This window comes from Chiloscyllium plagiosum, chromosome 38 (assembly GCF_004010195.1).
Source record: "Chiloscyllium plagiosum isolate BGI_BamShark_2017 chromosome 38, ASM401019v2, whole genome shotgun sequence".
Taxonomy (NCBI): Eukaryota; Metazoa; Chordata; class Chondrichthyes; order Orectolobiformes; family Hemiscylliidae; genus Chiloscyllium; species Chiloscyllium plagiosum.
Window position 1 is genome coordinate 16,001,548 of NC_057747.1, and position 19,042 is coordinate 16,020,589.

The window sequence follows — 19,042 nt, forward strand, 5'->3', positions numbered from 1 at the left end:
TAACACATCATTACTTCAGCAGTATTCACAACTGTGTTACTAACAAATGCTAGTGGAATCCTGATGGACAGCTCTTATCATCATTCCCAAACATCACTGTCATTTTGTCTCTTTTAAGCCAGAGGCCAGACAATTTCTCTTACTCCGACCATAGCTTTGTTCCATTTGTGTACCATCCTAGATGAAAAAAAAAACAGGGATAGCACAGTGGCTCCATGGTCAGCACTACTGCCTTATAGCATCAGAGACCCAGGTTCAATTCCAGCCTTGGATGACAGTTTTATGGAGTTTGCACATTTTCCCTGTGTCTGCATGGGTTTCCTCTGGGTGTTCCAGTTTCCTCCCACAGTATAACATGTGCAGTTCAGGTAGACTGACCATGCTAAACTGTCCCGTAGTGTCTAGAGATGTTAGGTTAGTTTGGATTGGCAATGGGAAATGCAGGGTTATGAGGCAAGAGGTGGGGGTGTGCTGGGCCTTGGCGGGATGTTCTTTGGAAGGTTGACGCAGACTCAATGGGTCAAATGGCCTCTATCTGGATTGGAGGGATTCTAAGACAAAAAATGCAACTGCGTTGTCCTTACTGCACTAGGGTTGCCTCCAGGTTCTGTCACACTGCAGCATAGCTTCATCATTTACATGTTAGCATTTCAGCAAGGGCACTGCCAATCATGAGTTGGTTGACTTTAGTGAATGCTATGTGCCAATACCCTTGACAGTGAATTGGCAAAATGCTTCACATTCTGACAACAAACTGGGCAAGAATTTTAAACAGTTGACTAATCCAACAAATTGTTGAACTGCCTTTTCATTTGTTGGTCACTGTTTTACTGTTGCAGCTGTCATCATTTTGGAATCTGAGCAAAGGCCGGTGATACTTGACTTATGTACTTTGGATAACTTTAATTGCCATCATTTCTATTTCTATTTCAGTTTCAGGTTCATCTGGTGAGTTCTGTCAAGCAGCTACATTAGAATTTGATTGTGGTCAGCAAAGGTTTTATTTAGTGTGTCTCCACATCCATAAATGAACAGGTCATCCATGATTGTTTCCACTCTAGGAAACACGCAAACTATTTTGTGTTATCTGCTTCGATACACATCTGGAGTTGCGGAAATTCCTAGCAGTGTGCACAACCATCTGTATCTCTTGACTGACATTCAGAATGTAGTTCGAAAACTGTTCTCATTCACCTTCACTTACTAGCAACCATCCTTCACAGCTGGTGTAATAAAGATTTTTGCCTTCTCAAATTGTGGCAAAATTCCTTTAATGATTGGAACTGGACAAGATGATCTCTTCAAGCTTTGTTTAGATCCTTTGAGCCGATCCACACTCTCAGCTTTCCAGGTTGTTTCACTGCTAGTATAATGTGAAACAATTCTCTTGGAGTTGTAACTTTCCTGATTATTCCCTTCTTTTGGGTACGGTCTGTATCTTGCTTGTTGCAAACAGCTGAAGGGATATGCTATTTAATGTGATCTGCTATTCACTGGGATATGGCCTACATTCTTAAATGTCACACGCATTGAAATTCATATCCTGCATTACTCATCTGTGTGAGAGATAGAATGTCTTTCTGGCTTCATGGCAGTATCCAGTTATTGATGAACATCACTCATGTTGCTACTGCAACAGTAGAAACATGAAACTGGTATACAGTCACCTGTTGCTTAAACCTTTGAAATACCTTATACCGCCAGTGAAATCTGTGGTAGGCTGACTTCTTTTCAGGTCTAAAACTGATGGCTTTAGACCCATTCATGATTTTGCACAATATATACTGAGAAGTCAGGTACTCATTATCTTGAAGGATGGCTTTTATGAGCCCTATTACAGACTCAACCTGCCATATGTAAAAGTTAAACAAAGCAAGGCACTTACAAACCATTAATTGGCACATTCTCCACTTCCAATCAGAGTCCACTTGTCAACCACTCAATCAACACACTTCTACAATACAGTGTAACTGTTGTTTTCCTTTACTTTGGCATTTCTTGCAAATTGTCCTGATGAGTGCAAACCATGTCATTTTCCAGCAGTACTCAAGTTCTGTGCTTTGAAATGACGATTTGTAAGGATATCATTCTACTCCTGTAGGATCAGCTTCTTGGTCAATGATTTAACTTGCTGCAATATGCTGCAAATCTCTTTTGAAAGGTTAAGTGTTGCCAGTCAAAGCTTTAAACTTGCCCTGGGTCAGATGAATGCCTTTTGCTTACCATCTCTGATGAGGAACTCCAGATCTTTGTTGCATTAGGCTCGAGAATAAACTGTCCTCGTAGCACAAGTATGGTGTCATCATATAACCTCAACTTCACTTTTGAGAGCTTCATTTGTGGATCATCATATTGAAATCTCTGAAGGTCATGATTTTGCATGACACGCTGGTGTCTATCTGACACTTCATGTTAAAACAAACTTGACATACTTCTTCTGTAGTCATCACTGTAGCTGTTGCTATCTATCGACCTGACTGAACTAATTTGTTTTATGTTGTAGAGTGATTTGTCAAAATCTTTGGCTGATGTCTCTCGTGTTGCCATTTGTCCCTGTTTCCTTCTAGCCAAACACTTGCACACAAAATGATTCTGCTTCGAGCAGTGAGAATAATGCTTTGTGTACTCTAGACATGCTTTTTTTAACATTGTCTGATGTCCTCTCAAGTATTTGCATTCTGCCTTATTCCATGACCTTTCATTCCTTTTGGTCTGTAATTTCAGTTGACATAGTCATAGAGAAGTAGAACAGATCCTTCATTCCAACTCGTCCATGCTGATCAGATATCCTAAATTAATCAAGTCCTATTTGCCAGCATTTGGCCCATATCCCTCTTAACCTTTCCTATTCATATACCCATCCAGATGCCTTTTAAATGCTGTAACTGTACCAGCCTCCACCACTTCCTCTGACAGCTCATTCCATACACACGCCATCCTCTGGGTGAAAGTGTTGCCCTTGAGGTCCATTTTAACTCTTTCCTCTCTCACCTTATGCCCTCTAATTTTGAATTCTCCCACCCAGGGAAAAGAACTTGTATATTCACCCCTCATGATTTTATAAACCTCTAAGGTCACCCCTCCTCCTCAGATGCTCCAGGGAAAACAGCCCCAGCCTATTCAGCCTCTCCCTCTTGTTCAAACCCTCCAACCCTGGCAACATCCTTGTAATTCTTTTCTGAACCCTTTCAAATTTCACAACATCCTTCCTAGAGCAGGGAGACCAGAATTGCACGTGGTATTAAAAAAGTGGTCTAACTGATGTCCTGCATAGCTGCAACATGACCTCCCAACTCCTATTCTCAATCCAATACCAATAAAGGCCAGCATACCAATTGCCTTCTTAGGGAAGGCTTGGTTTGTGCTGTCACGAAGGTGCTCTAGCTGTTGACTTACAACTTCAGCACATAGAATCATAGAGATGTACAGCATGGGAACAGACCCTTTGGTCCAACTCGTCCATGCCGACCAGATATCCCAACCCAATCTAGTCCCACCTGCCAGCACCCGGCCCATATCCCTCCAAACTTTTCTTATTCATATGCCCATCCAGATGCCTTTTAAATGTTGCAATTGTACCACCCTCCACCGCTTCCTCTGGCAGCTCATTCCATACATATACCACCCTATGTGTGAAAACGTTGCCTCTTGGGTCTCTTCCATAGCTTTCCCCTCTCACTCTAAACTTATGCCCTCTAGTTCTGGACTCCCCTACCCTAGGCAAAAGACTTTTTTTATTTACCCTATCCATGCCCCTCATGATTTTACAAACCTCTATAAGGTCACCCCTCAGCCTCTGATGCTCCAGGGAAAACAGCCCCAGCCTGTTCAGCCTTTCCCTCAATTCCTCCAACCCTGGCAACATCCTCGTAAATCTTTTCTGAACCCTTTCAAGTTTCACAACATCTGCAGTGGCGATCGTTTTCCTGAGAATATGTTTCTACTCTCCCAGAAAAAAATGCTCTCAATGTGGGATCTCTTATACCTTGTCATGGACCAGGCCAGACAACCCCCCCCCTCCCCCCCAAAACATTACAAGAAAGTAGCCCAGACCCTAAGTTTCCTCGGTTGCTTTAAGCAGATGCAATGATGCAACTGGTCAAGCCACTTAGTTTTAACCAAAACAACATTTATTTATAAGATTACCGAATGAAACACAAACAGAAGAGAATGGAATACAAAATAACCTAACCTATCCGAGAACCCAACAGATCATCCCAACTTAATGATGTTGTTCCAAATACTTGCGACAACCCCCATAAACATCCCTTGGCACAAAAGGTAAAATCAAACATAGGTTTCTACAGGAGAGAAGGTAGAGACAGAGGAGCAAAAGCCTGGGACTTGCTTTCAATGAATAGCTAGACTGCCAAAAACCAAATCAAGCCAGAGAAAAGCTGAGCTGGGAGATCTAGCCACTTCCCTTTCATTACACAAGTGTTTTTTTAAACTTGAAAACTTTTTTGCCTGAGGCAGTATCTGTTACCTATAATCAAACTGGCCCTAAAACCCTTCCAAGCCCAGACGTTTCAGAACCTGAGGTTTTTACGACCTCCTGAGAAAAAACCAAGGGGAACATAACATTTTTAAAGGAGCAGAATCATCATAACCTACTGCAATCTTGTTTGTAATTGGATCATCTTTTTCTTATCCTAATACACAGGATACTGAGAGAAGTGTTTATGTTATCACAGATTGATCAATGAACCTTTTTTCACCCTTGGCCTGAAAATTGAAAACATAACTTAGGAATGGTATGTTCACTTGAGATCCAAGGTGTGCCTTCAAGGTCTTTAAAATGTCTGCCTTTTGTTTTGTTTGTTCCACAGAGATATTTAGAATAGAAACAGTAACAGTATCTCTGCAACATTGTTAAAAGTGTAGCTATTTGTAGCTGCCATTTTATTAGCTAAATCTGCTCCAATTGACTGGAAAACCAGCCAGTTCTGCTTCATGTCAACTTATATTTTGACTGGTGCCAGGACAGGAACTTTCAGCTCTCAGCTCTGGTCTTCTTTGCTTATTTTCTGTGGTCTCTTATGGTTTTTACTTACTTTCAACGATTCTGAACTATATTCCTATTTTAGTAGCAGTGCTTCTATACAGCTCTTCATCACTCAATATAAGCTTGACCTTGACATTGTGTTATAAGTTCACGGGATAACTGTGTAGCTTATTTATTGAAGTTGCTGTAACATGGATGCCTACAGTGAGTGCCTTAGGGTGGGATTCACATGATTACAGGAAGCCAGGAGGCACATTAATACAGTATTGCATTTCTATCTCAAACACTACCCTCTGAAACTTGAGATCATCCAAAACTGTACTACAGTATCCCAATCACCTACCATTCATACATTCACTGCCCAATCTAAGTTCTCAGTTAAGCAGCACCTTCATTTATTTTAAAATTCTCTGTTGGATTTCAAATCTCTCCATAACCTTTCTGCGTTCTTACTTCAGGTTTATGGCAATGAGAAAATTATAATCATATTTTCTCTGCTTTCAGTTGCCAAAGACCAAAGGTCTGGAAATATCTCCCCAAACTTCTTTAACTATCTATACCTCTTTCCTCCTTTAAAATGTTCCTTAAAACCTTCCCCTTTGACTGAGCATTTGGCTAGCTACTCTAATCTCACCTCACATAGCTTAGCATCAAATATGAAGCTCCCTTGTGATATTTTAAAGCATTAAAGGTCTGATATTTAAGAGGTGGTTTGTGCAGTTGGAGATCTAACAACTGAACCACTGGATAATTCACTTGGGAAGAATACAAAAGTTGGCAGTTAACAGTTGGTGTATCTTGTCAACTGGTGTATCTTGTCAACAAGTCAACTTGGACTTGTAGCACTGGTTTTGCAGAGGTTGAGCCTTTGAGAGACTATGGAATGACGACCATAATTCAACTAAGTTGCAGTTTGGGATAACTGAGGTACAAAATATTCCTGCACAATGAAAAATAATATCGACACATAGATTTTTGCTTCTCTGGTGAAAATAGAGGAGTTAGTCTAAGCAAAACTGATAGGACAAAACCAATGGAATGGTTACATCACTGAAACATATTCTGCAACAGCAATTGAACTGATTCTCCCTCCCTATCATATCATATCGTGCTGCAAATGGTTTCCTTTCAGGTGCTTAACTAAATCCCACTGAAAGCTATGATGCAATGCATTCCAGATCATAACCACGCACCGTATTTTAAACAAAGGTTTTCCACATGTCACATAGCAGCAAAGATCAGTCCTGTTGGCTGATGAATAGTGACAAATAAGGCTGGCTTCGTTTACAGAATGTATTTGGCTGCGAGATATTTTTTAAGAGACTGATATGAGACAGTGATCAGTTTATGAGTTAGAATTGAGAATGAGCAGCCATCGGTTTAATGGGATACTTTTTCTAAAAGAATCAAATAAAGCCATCAGTAACAGGCTACTATTCCCATCGAGTAAGTGTGGGGAGAATATTTAGAAAGAGTTGAGGAGGCAGAGGCAAACTGCAGCACCTTAAGGAATCATTGCTCATAGATTCTACTCGCATCATGTAGACAAGTAGGTGCTAAGGGTATTTGGATTCAACTTTGTTCAGCAGGGAAACACAGTTGTAGCACTTAGTTGGAAAACAAGGGCTTTTTTTTGTCTGATATTGCACTTTGGTTTGGTTTTGATTTTTCTCAACATGCCTCAATCCTTTTCTCCTACACTAACTGTGGCAAAGTTCACTGATTTATAACTTTGCAGATAGTGGCAGGGCTCCAGAGTAAGTGACAATTTTTTTTTAGATTAGATTACCTACAGTACGGAAACAAGCCCTTCGGCCCAACAAGTCCACACTGACCCTCTGAAGAGTAACCTACCCAGACTCATTCCCCTACCCTATGATCTCCCTCTGACGAATGCACCTAACACTATGGACTATTTAGCATGGCCAATTCACCTGACCTGCACATCTTTGGATTGTGGGAGGAAACCAGAGCACCCGGAGGAAACCCACGCAGACACAGGGAGAATGTGCAAACAGTTGCCCGAGGTGGGAATTGAACCCAGGTCTCTTGTACTGTGAGGCAGCACTGTTAACCCTGAGCCACCATGCCTCCCATGTACAAAGTTGGATAAAGACTCTCAACAAGATATTAAGTTGTTTGACAATTGCATTCTTCTTTGATTTGGTCTTACAGAGGGATGTGGGGTTCTTGCAGTGTACTGGTAGTGTTCCTACTTCTGATCTAGGAAGGCCTAGTTCAAGTCCTTCTGCCCCAGTTATGTGTCCAGATAAGGTCATCAAAATCTCTCCTCTAACTCATTCCAACTGAGACTTCTCTAACCCTTTCCCTTAACTTTCTACCCAACTGTCAACCCCCACTCTATCCCTTCTAACATTCTTTATGCCATCATTTCTAATTATCCTATCAAATCTTTCTTTCCCCCTCTTACCCTCACCATCCAAGGTTTTTTCTCCCAAATCTCAAATCCCCCTTCCCCATTAAAATCCATTTCCAATCCCTGTAAATGTGATAATGGGCTGAAGAAAGACCAACTTGCAAACAGTGGAGAATTGACAGCATATTCAGTTCGTTACGAAAAAAGAAAATGTGTTTTTGTTTAAGAATACATCTTTATAGGTTTCAATCATGAAAACAGACAGTTAAACGAGACTGTTAAAAGTTTTAAAATTTCTCATGCGTGCAAACAGGCTGCTTTTAAAGGTTTGTATTGTTGATTATAAAGCCCAATTGACCTGCCAACACTTTGTCAACACAAAAACTATTACCAGAGGGGTCCCTTCCTTTGGGCCAAAATGCTCAGGTTTAAGCCTCACCTGCCCCAGAGGTGTGTCATACTGTAACAGGTTTGAACATGTTGATTAAAATAAGTTTTGAAAGCAGTTATTCGCATTCAAGTGCATATATAATGAGCTGTGGGCTCACATACTGGTTTCAAAAACTGAACTCATCCAATAGATGTCTACTTGGATAATTTTCTTCAGTAAAAATTCAAACATATTAATTGTAATATCCGTTCTCCACGGAGTGAGTAACATACTTGCATTTTCCATCTATCTTTCACATGATCTACTTAACAGAAGCCCTCTCTTTCAGTGGGCTTACAGACATTATTTCAAGGTAGAGAGGACAGTTTCCCTCCCATTCTCCACCCAGAAAACTGGCCAATCTCTAATTAAACCTTGCTAAACAGATGATCCTATTGGCATCATCCTATTACTATTCAAGAAAACGTCTAGGACACAATCGACTATTGCTTTGCTACATTGCAGCAGCGACTGCATTTCAAAAGTCTTCCTTAGCTGTAATAGCATTTTGAGACGTCAAATAAATATCAGAGATACTATGACAGCTCAGTTCTAACATAAACAGATGCTTTTGTTGACATGCATGAGTCTGCTATTTTAAGTGTTGTTCACAGTAATTTTACCGTTTTAAAAAGGGCTTAATTTCCTGCAAAGGAAAGAAAAATCATTGCAATCATTTTCTTTAAAAACTATGATTTTCAGGCATAGGCAGGGAAAGAATTTTACATTGCTGAGCGGACCTGAGTGACAGTCTCTGTTGAGTTGTGTGCTCTCTTACATGCTTGTTGAGCATTAATGTCACTCCTCACATTTCCCTGTGAATGTTGACTGTGCAAACATATCCACTGGGGACCTGCACTCCAGTTACTACACGACGACAAATTGACCACAAGCCGTTAAACAGACTGCAAAGATGTGTTAATGTTACAGTCTATAAATGGGTGCTGCATGCAACCAAGAGGCCACAGGCCCCATCACCATGTTACATTCCATTCATGAGAAGAATGATCAAATAAAACCAGGTGATTAATCAATACTCCTGTGGGAATATCTCCAACTATGTCTTTCCTGAACAATGAAAAAGCTGATGTTGAACTTGGTGGGGTGAAACATTGTCCTCTCTAATGGATTGTCAAGGCCAATCTGAGGCAATTATGAAGTCGGCCTGCAAATGGATGAGCCACACAATCACTCATTGTAGAAGTAATTAAAATTCTGATGTAGAAATGGACCAGGTGCTCCTGACCAATCAGGTGTTAAGAGCTGTCAGTGACAAGTAATTGAACAGTTAGAATTAGAACATAGAACAATTCAGCGCAGAACAAGCCCTTCGGCCCTCAACATTGCGCCAACCTGTGAACTAATCTAAGCCCATCCCCCTACACTATCCTATCATTATCCATGTGCTTATCCAAGGATAGTTTAAATCTCCTTAATGTGACTGAGTTAACTACATTGGTAGGCAGGGCATTCCATGCCCATACCACTCTCTGAGTAAAGAACCTGCCTCTGACATCTGTCTTAAATCTATCATCCATCAATTTGTAGCTATGCCCCCTCGTACAAGCGTACATCATCATCCTAGGAAAAAAACTTTCACTGTCTCCCCTCTCTAATCCTCTGATCATTTTGTGTGTCTCTATTAAATCCCTTCTTAGCCTTCTTCTTTCCAATGAGAACAGACCCAAATCTCTCGGCCTTTCCTCATAAGAACTTCCCTCCAGACCAGTCAAAAGCAAAATGTCATCAATCATATTTGTCACAATAGCTTTTACAGACAAACATTATATTCTACCCTGGTTGATTACTTCAAAACTTAAGATGTGTTGATGGCTTCTAAGAGCTAAAGACATGCTTATTATATGTTCTAAAAAATACTGGGTACTTAGGCGTGAGATTGGGGCCTGGATATTTATGTACAGTGCATACCTTAAGTATCTGATATGATGTCTGCAAGGCTTGCATACACTGAATGCATTCTACTCTATAAGTGCATCGCACACAGTTTTGGTGAAGTTTCTGGTGGTCAGGATTTGTGCCAGAAACAGGTGTTAGGTCATTTGCAAAGTTGGGCTGTCCTGACATATGTCACTATCAAACTACAAGTTCAGAGGAAGCAAGTCCAGATGTTTCAGATTTCCGACACCTTTGCTTTTTTAAAAAAATCTTAATGTGGCCTAACAGTTGGTGCTTAAAGGAGGCCACCATCAATGGGTGCATTTCCATTAAACTGAACGTGGAACAGTAATATTCCTCCAAGCTCTGACACAAATCTAAAGACCATGATTGGAGTCATCTTGATCACCCCTCCTTCCCAAGGGCCTACTTTTAGTCTACTTTACTGGTGATCCCTTTGAAACTGAACATGTGACAGTTTCACCTCTTCAATAGCCAGTGCTATCCAAATCCACCCTTATACCTTTGACCTCCTGTGCTCCAGAAATTTGAATCCACAATGAAATGCAACACAATTCAACTTGGTATGTGATAATTTGAGGACAATAGAAAAAGGTTGGTAGATAGTCATTCAACCTAATTACTCCTTATCAAACGGAATATCCCATCCTAGAATCTATCAACACTGCCCACATGCTGGCACATGCTAGCGTAAAGCTTTCTGAGGTGGCTTGACAACTCACTTAGTTTCAACAGCCACACCTATAGCCCAAGAATGAATGGAAAGCACTGAAGACTGCAGATTACACATGCACCATCAAGTGTCAGATGCAAGTTCTGGATGATTGGCACACATCTGTAGGTGAGATGGCATCACTGTTGAGGAAGCTGTTCAGGAAAGTGGTAGGGTAAACAGCTGCTGTTTCTGAATGTCTCTGGTCAGGCTTTCACATCGCAAAAAAAAATTAAACTGTCAAGGTCTGCGCACGAATGAGGTTATGGATGCATTTCTTGTTAGCTGCTGGTGCAGCCGAGGCCAGCTTGCAATGTAAACGTGGCAGCATCTGTGGCAGATTCAGTACTGAGCTAAAACACTTCCATTTCATTACTCAGTAACTAAAGTGGAGGTGGGGGGGGGGGGGGGGGGGGGGGGGTGGGGGGCACAGCAGCAGTGGCAGCAGCAAACAGTTTCACAAACATTTCCGAAAGAAGTTGAAAAATATCCAAAGAAATAGTGACGAGCTCAGGGATGTTTTGTCTTAATATACGTGCATTCCACATTCTTTCTTTAAAGACACAGATCCCAATGTTTGTTATCCATGATGTCTCCAAATGAATTGACCGAGGTCAAATATACAATCCACTACCCCACTGGAGGCTTCAGTGGCAAAAGAACAAAGAAAACCTGGGAAACAAATTGACCAGAAAGAAGCACAAAGAAGCCACAGCATTTATTTCCTTTGCTTTGATTAAAGCACCACACTTTTGAGTAACTGTTTCCTGTTTTCCTGATGTTGGACAGAGGGAGAGTTATTACCCTGCTGTGATTCTATTGAAGACAGTAAGTACTCCCAGGTCAGCAAAAGCCAAAAGTAATTCTGAATTCCTGTGCAGTGACATGGGAAAGCAGCCACGTGCTCCGTGTCACCCCGACTGGGAATCTGAGCTGAGCCTCACACTTTGATCTCACAGTTGTAAAAGTTTCCAAACTTCCACAGATCGTGTTTTTTTTTTCCTGAGGAGGAGCACCAGGCTGAAGACTGACCAACTGGAAACAAGTTGGAGATGGTTAAAGCCACTTCGCCGCTGATTCGAGAGCAAAGTTTGGTGAGAGGAGCCCTCCCTGGATTGAATCATTGTTCAGATTCCAGGGTAAGGGTCACCAGATAAATGCCAATGACGTAAGAGTCAAACTGATTTCCATGACAAAATGAGAATTGTACCAGATGCTGAATGCTAAAATAAACTCGTTTTGCTTCGACACAATGATCTAAGAGAACAAAAGTCAGTATTAAATCAGCACTCCAATGTTGCTGTGCATTGTTCTATTGAGCCTCAGGATTATGCTGTCCCTGATGTCTATCTATGAACAACAACACTGTTAAATGCACTTGTTATAGGCACAAGAAGAATGTTATCCTGCTCAGTCTGGGAAGAGTTCAATGCTTGGCATGCTCCACACTGAGAATGTGGTCTCAGCTCTGCAAGGATTACACTGTAACTGCCTTGGAACATATCAAATTTTACCTTTGATGTTAGCATGGAGCTGACTGTGCCATTCACATAACAATGGTATTGATATTAACAGTGGTGCTCTGCTGAATCAATGTATCTGGCACTATCCTGGGTATAGCTGTGTAGCAGTGAGACTGCTACAATGCTCCTCCACAGCTTTGAATAGAGAAAGGAAAGCCTGCATCCCTGACTCTTGTAACTTAAGTACATGTGAGGATAGGATCAGGCTTGGTTGTAATTCCCTGGTAGAATAACTTATTGATTTTCAAGACTTGATTATTAATTATTGCCAATTGGCCACCCAGAGGTGATTAATGTCCTGGAAGCCATAATCCAGTAAGGAGTCAGAGCCTTCAGGAGAGCAAAAGTGGGAAGCAGCGATATATAACAATGATAATGTGACCTACCCACCCCACCACCCACAGGAAATTGGCATATAGAGAAAGCTTAGCAAACTGCGTAAGCTACATCAACATTTGTACAATGCTCAAATGTATTCTAAACAGATTTTCAGGAAAGATTTCACACTTGCATTTATGTAACAACCTTCACAACCAAAGTTGTTTTATAACCAATAAAATACTTTTGAATTGTTGTAACACAAGGAATGCAGCAGCTAATTTGTACAGAACAGGCTCTGATAGACAACAGTGCGATAATTATCAAATAATATGTTTTGAGATCATAACTGGGGGCTAAATATTGGCCAAGACCCCAGAAATTGCTCAGTTGATGTTCATAACAATAGTGGTGTGAAATCTTTCATATCCACATGACTGAGCAGACTTGCTTTGAGTTAACATTTCATCTGAAACACTTTATCTCCAATGACTAGTTGGGTTTGAACTCTCAAAAGTCTGACTTAAAGCAAGAGAATGTTATCAACTGATTAACTGCTGATATTTAGCAATAAAACAAATTTCTAAATTTCCCTCTGGAGCTGTATTTGAACTTTGCCTCCATATGTTTGCTAATTGTTTGTTCTTGAGGACCAGCACAGTACCTACTTTCTATGCCCAATCTTGATACTCAGTTTCATAGTGGGTCTGGGTTTTATCTGCGCAGACAAACAGTATCAAGATACCAGTTGTGTCTGATCTTCATCAGTAACTCCGCTGTTAACAATATCCAGAGTACCCTACTGTGCTGGAATGTAAAAATTGCAAGTTCTATTCATTATCTTAGCTGTAAACAATTAATTTTTAACCAGAATCTGGCTCAACACTTCTTACAAATATTTCAGTGTGAACTCAATCTTGTAGTATTCTATTGATTTACACTGTGTAGACAAAGGAATAGTTTATTTTTAGCACTTAATAACTATTGCATTTATATAGTGCCCTCATATGTTGAAATATCGCAATGTATTTCATGACAACTTAAATCAGGTTAAAATGGTGCAAAACTTTAATAGATATTTGGAGAGTTGGCCAAACCTTGTTGAAGGAGGTGAATTTAAACGAGGCGGGTCTTGGAGGGGCAGAATGTTTTGGGGAGGTAAATCCAGACAGTGGCATCTAAATGGTTCAAAACAATGGGAGGCCATATTGTGCAGATAGGGTGTGAGGAACTTAGTGTTCTGAGGTGAATTATTAGACCTGAGGGAAGACTGAGGCCATGAAGGGATTTAAACACAAGATGAACATTTTATGTAAAGGGATGTGGGAATCCTAGGGTCAATGTGGTTCAATAAAGTAAGGAGTGACCTGTGAGCTGGACTTGTTGAAGGACAGAACAACAGACTCCGTGGGCTGAAGGGCCTGTTCCTGTGCTGTACTGTTCTATGTTCAAATACTGCATAGTTTCAAATCAGCCGGAGATTACGGGAGTCCACCTTGGGAACACTGCAGTAAGTTTATCTGGAGGTGACAAAGCAAGAGGTAAGAGTCTTAGTACAAGATGAGCAGAGAAAGAATGGAGGCAAGCCATGTCAGTATAGGTAATTTTTGTGATTTAAAGGCAACAATTTTTTTAACATTTGTATTTGAATTCCATATTAGGAAGCTTTAACATAAAGAGGGGAAGTCTAGGGTGGCAGTTTCCACTCAGTAGGCCACCAATCTTTACCCAAAAAGTAATGAAAAATGTATTTTTGTTTTAAAATCTAGACCAAAGTAACAGTGAATCAGTTCACCCAAGCTCTGGGTGTTGAAGTCAACAGGGAACGAGTGATTCAGACTGGCTGGAGCCCAGTCACACTTACCAACTTCTGAAATGTCTCCAGTCACTAACTGATCACACTTTATTTGGTTGTTGGGTTCAGTTCAGATCAGTGACAGGTTTAGTGAAGTAGTATTTCTCCATTTTAAAAATGTTTGACACTATTGTGCTACACATGTTAAAGATCACTACTATTCCATAGCTGAGGTACTTAAGAGTAAGATTTCACACAGTGCATCCTCCTTCAACATAAAAACCAATTTTGTCCAATTGCATGTAGTTAAGTTAAACTTTCAAACACTCATAACCATAATAGTTGGTGGGAAGGGATTCAGTTGGGTTGGCTAAAGTATATTAACTTCTGGTGTAGATTTCTAGTTTAACTCATTAGCAAAGTATGCAGTAACATGGAATGTCACTGTACCTGGGACTCAAACAAGGAAAGCAAAAGATATGCACACACATACATAAAACACAGGAGTGGTTTATAAAGGACAAGTGACATCAGAGCAATAGTGTAGGGAGTAAAGCATCATGGTGACTTGTGTCTGATATTGCAGAGCTGATGCTCAGCCCTGAGCTGCACTATAATGCTTTTATCCATACAATGCTGCTTATTGTTATGTACCCCACACTGACACTCCTTCTTGACAAATTATGTAGAAACGTGTTGAGGGACAGATACACGATACAGAATGACTGATTCACTAAAACATCAATTTCAGCAAACTGAATTTTCAAGAAAAAATGAGAATGAAGGTTCACAAAATCACTGTGTGAACAGGATGATTAATTGCTCAGCTGACATCAACACAAAATCAAATGATCCTGTCGGTCTCAGACAGAACAATGAGTTGAATGATAGAATCTGGATAAAGTGACAGACTCCAATTGGTCACAGGGCAATCACATGAGCAGCAAGACGCCACATGCAAAGAAGCAGGAGAATGATGGACACACAAGGTCACACCTGTCATGGACAAAGGGACAGCGACAGAAGCAGCAGACAGCTCATTTCGGCCAGAAAGCATAAACAAACACAAATTATTTGATTTGTTTAAAAAAAAAGTCTTTTTACTAAATTTTAATTAACAAAGTTTCACAAGAACAAATATGGAAAGAACCCACGGCAATTGCCATATCATGCAAAACCATTGATAGTCATACCTTGGCTCATTCTAGTCATCCTTGTAGCACTTTAGAGAAAAAGTAAGTAAATATTCTAGGTAAGTTTACAATTTTCTTAAACTATCACATTTTGGACTCAGCACTTTCACTGACACTGTCTGATAGAATATTAAAATTTCCTGTAAACAAGAGTGTCAGTGCAAGTCTACTTTGGTTAGTAGTTTTTTTTTTAACCATAACACACACCCACTAGCAAGCCCATGCTATGAAATAGTGGCATAGTGTAAACATTATTTTAGGAAAGTATACCAAACGGGGGAAATAAAAAGTCATCTTACAAATATTGGCTTCCTAAATAAAAATGCATTCCCACACAGAAAGCAAATGTCCTGCTTCTATGAAAAAAGTCAGCAAATCAGCAAATGCCAATCGTGTCTATGACAGTCACACATAGAAGCATGTTTAACTGTCTTTGTGAATACAAACTGGAGTATGTAATGGCTACTATATAAAAGTGCTTGACAGACTATTTTTTTAGTTCTTCCTGCCAAAATTCACATCATTCAACCATCCCATAAAAACATGTCTGACTATTTACCTTAGGAAATATAAAGTTAAATTTTTTTTAGAAAGTGACATCGATTCTTGGGGGTGAACAAAGAAAAAGTTGACAATTTAATAGTCAAATCAAGGAAATAGAGAATGCTTCACATGTTTGAATAAATTCTATTCATCCCCTCTGTCCCCCACCAACGCTCTTTCAGCTGTGTTTTGTTAATATGAATATGCTATTGAATCGGTGACAATGTAAAAATGACATGAATTTAAAATTCTCTGTCCTTACTACTATTAAGAGGACAATAGTAATTTTTCTTAGGAGTTGCCTGTTTGGATGTAAGTAATTTTCAGTTTAAGATAATTATAAGAGTCTTACCCTTTTCTGTATTCTAATGCTGTGCATTAAATAATTACTATTATTATGCTCTGTGTAAAGTAACAAACATTAAATAACTATATGATTTAAATATAAGTATGTCAGTAGTTGCTGCTCAGAGTTAACTGGTGTTGGTAATGATTGGTTTTTAGATCCATCTGGTTTGTTGCTGTTGTGCTGCAGGAGATGAACGATGAAATCTGTTGACAAACACATGCATACATACGAACATGTGCAGACATATGTGATACAGTCCGTGACAAAGGGAAGCTCTGCACTGGGGAATGGACAGAGGTGAAAATTCACAAACAGTTTTTCATCAGACAGCAGGGTCAAGCACATACTTCTGCTTTTCCCGGGGATCCCGAGTCTTGTTGCGGTTTGGACGGTTGGTGGTGGTTGGGATGGAGTGCACAGACGAGCTTTTCTTACTGGAAGAGTGTGAGGAATGAGACGAGTGTGATAAGCTGCCGCGAGATTGGCCAGCATTATGGTCAAATTGCATCAGACAGAAGATCACATCCGTTGAGACTAGTTCAAATTCGTAATGTGGATTAGCAATCACGTATCTGAAAAGAAGAAATATAACGAACTATGAAAATTGTCCTACGCACTTGGTACGTTATTATGCACATAAGGACCAAGAGTATTGCAAACCCATTTTAAAATTTTACTTTTGTCTAAAGCTGCAAAATGGAGATAAAACTTTCATCAAAATGCAAGGCTCAGAAATGTAATTGCATTAACTGTGTATGATGTCACCTCAACTGCAATTTGCTAATGTGCGCAGGATTGGGTAGGACAGTAGTTTTATATCACAACTGATATTATTCTCCATTGATTTTCTTTATGCAATGTAACTAGCTTCACCATGTTATGAAACTTGTAAGGCAGCTGTAATCCAAAATTACCTAACGCACCTCCTAATGGAATGTATGGTTGGACAGGATTTTTTGAGCTGAGATGTGTTGGTCAAATTAGGTCAGAATTGCTCCATGCTTCCATAAGATGCTTCACCTAGGAAAGTGAGAATGTACACATCCATTTCTCCATGACTGTACTTGGAAATGATCACTTATCTGTTGTGAGGATCTTGGATCCGGGAGCAAGGAAAAGATGTAATTTCTTTAAAACACCTATGATATTTGTAAAAATTTCTATAGAATGTGTAAATCATTTTCAGATGCTTGAACAGGTCTTTTAAAAACCTGCACTATTGTGGAGCAACCAATTTTAATTTTCTTGAATAATAAGAAACATTCGCCCGCGTAATCTGGCAACCTTTAGTCTGAAAGCAATATCAGCAGAAAGGAAGTGAAGATTTCGAAGCCATGTGCGCCAAGTTAACAAAGAGTTGCAGCAGGGTAAACACTAAAAAAGGCACATTTTTAAGGAACTGTCTGTGCAAATGTGGTTTAAAAAGGACAAAAATCATAGAATCATTGAATCTATACAGCGTGGAAGGAGATCACCCTCCCCCAGCGGGTCTGCAATAACCATCCGAAGGGCAACCCACCCAGACCCAATCCCCTATCACCATAACCCTGCAAAAAGCTGAAGACAGAGTTAGAACAGAGATTGCGAGTTGGTAAATAGTATGCATATGCTTTGGGCTTTCAGAGCTGCACAGACTACTTAAAAGGAACTAGATAAAGGAGTCACTGGGGATTAGGTAACATCAAGTCTTGAATCGAGATCTGGAAGAGTGTGTTTTTTTGGGTGGTTACTGGGTCACTTGGGATGGAATAGTTGTGACTCAAAGACCAAATATATTGAATCAGAAAAATGGAAATTGTATGTTCCAGAGACATAATGGGAATGACTGAGAAAATGCTTATGCTGTCACAACTATGCAGTAAGTGATAAAAATATTCATCCTCTGGTACCACAACTGTACAGAGAGTGATAAAGGTTGTAATGTAGTGAATAATCTTTGTGGTGTCCACTATGTCATATGCAATTTATTGTTCACAACTACAGTAAGTATAACTTGCCTGTTAATTTATGCTAAAGTAAAAGCTACAAAAAGTGGAATCTTGTTGGTAAATTCTTCATGTGAGGGTCTTTAGGTAAATTTGGTAATTTTGGTTTAGAGGGTTCATAACACCAAGAAGCTGAAGTTATATTTCATAAAAATATTCAATTTAACTCAGAAAAAAACATTTAAGCACTATCGCATCATGGTTATATTCTTGCAGTTGAAGAGGATAATAATGAACACTTTGAGGAACACCGAACATGTGGGAAAATTAGTAAAAGAAGGAACTGCAAGGCTCTTCAGAGTGCATCCAATACATAACAAGACACAGGTTGGAACTTTGTTTTGTTAGATTACCTTAAAAGGTAATTTGTGCCGAATGCCTGAAAAGGATAATCAAATCTGAAAAAAAAACCTGCCCTAAATGCTGAGTCATGACATTAGTTAGACCTCATTGAAACTGACAATACTTGTATTAATACATGATTCGGAGATGCCGGTGTTGGACTGGGGTGTACAAAGTTAAAAATCACACAACACCAGGTTATAGTCCAACAGGTTTAATTGGAAGCACACTAGCTTTCGGAGCGACGCTCCTTCATCAGGTGATTGTCACCTGACATCAGGTGACAATCACCTGATGAAGGAGCATCGCTCCGAAAGCTAGTGCTTCCAATTAAACCTGTTGGACTATAACCTAGTGTTGTGTGATTTTTAACTTTGTATTAATACAGAAAGCAACACTTCAAACACCAGGACAATGATGTCTAATTCAGTTCAAACTTTACCTGATATTAGAAAGTGAGTGAGCTTTGTTGGGAATGTCTCCAATAATTGAAACAGTGTTGACCACAACCTATCTTTTGGTTTTAGATGTCTACAGTACTTTTAGATTCCTA

At 39.8% G+C, this 19,042-nt stretch overlaps 1 protein-coding gene across 36 annotated transcripts in view; it reads right to left on the reverse strand.

Moving 5' to 3' along the window:
- The window catches only part of kcnma1a (potassium large conductance calcium-activated channel, subfamily M, alpha member 1a), an 847,042-nt gene that overhangs the window by 12,231 nt on the left and 815,769 nt on the right, over positions 1-19,042 (reverse strand). For 26 of the 36 annotated variants that reach the window (XM_043678944.1, XM_043678947.1, XM_043678946.1 and 23 more), the window contains 2 exons: positions 16,510-16,734; positions 15,271-15,299 (listed from right to left, as the gene is read on the reverse strand). In XM_043678944.1, coding sequence (XP_043534879.1) covers positions 15,271-15,299; positions 16,510-16,734 — 254 coding nt within the window. Of the gene's footprint in view, positions 1-15,270; positions 16,735-19,042 lie in introns of those variants that run through there. The other 10 variants (XM_043678980.1, XM_043678979.1, XM_043678968.1 and 7 more) reach the window with 2 other exon arrangements.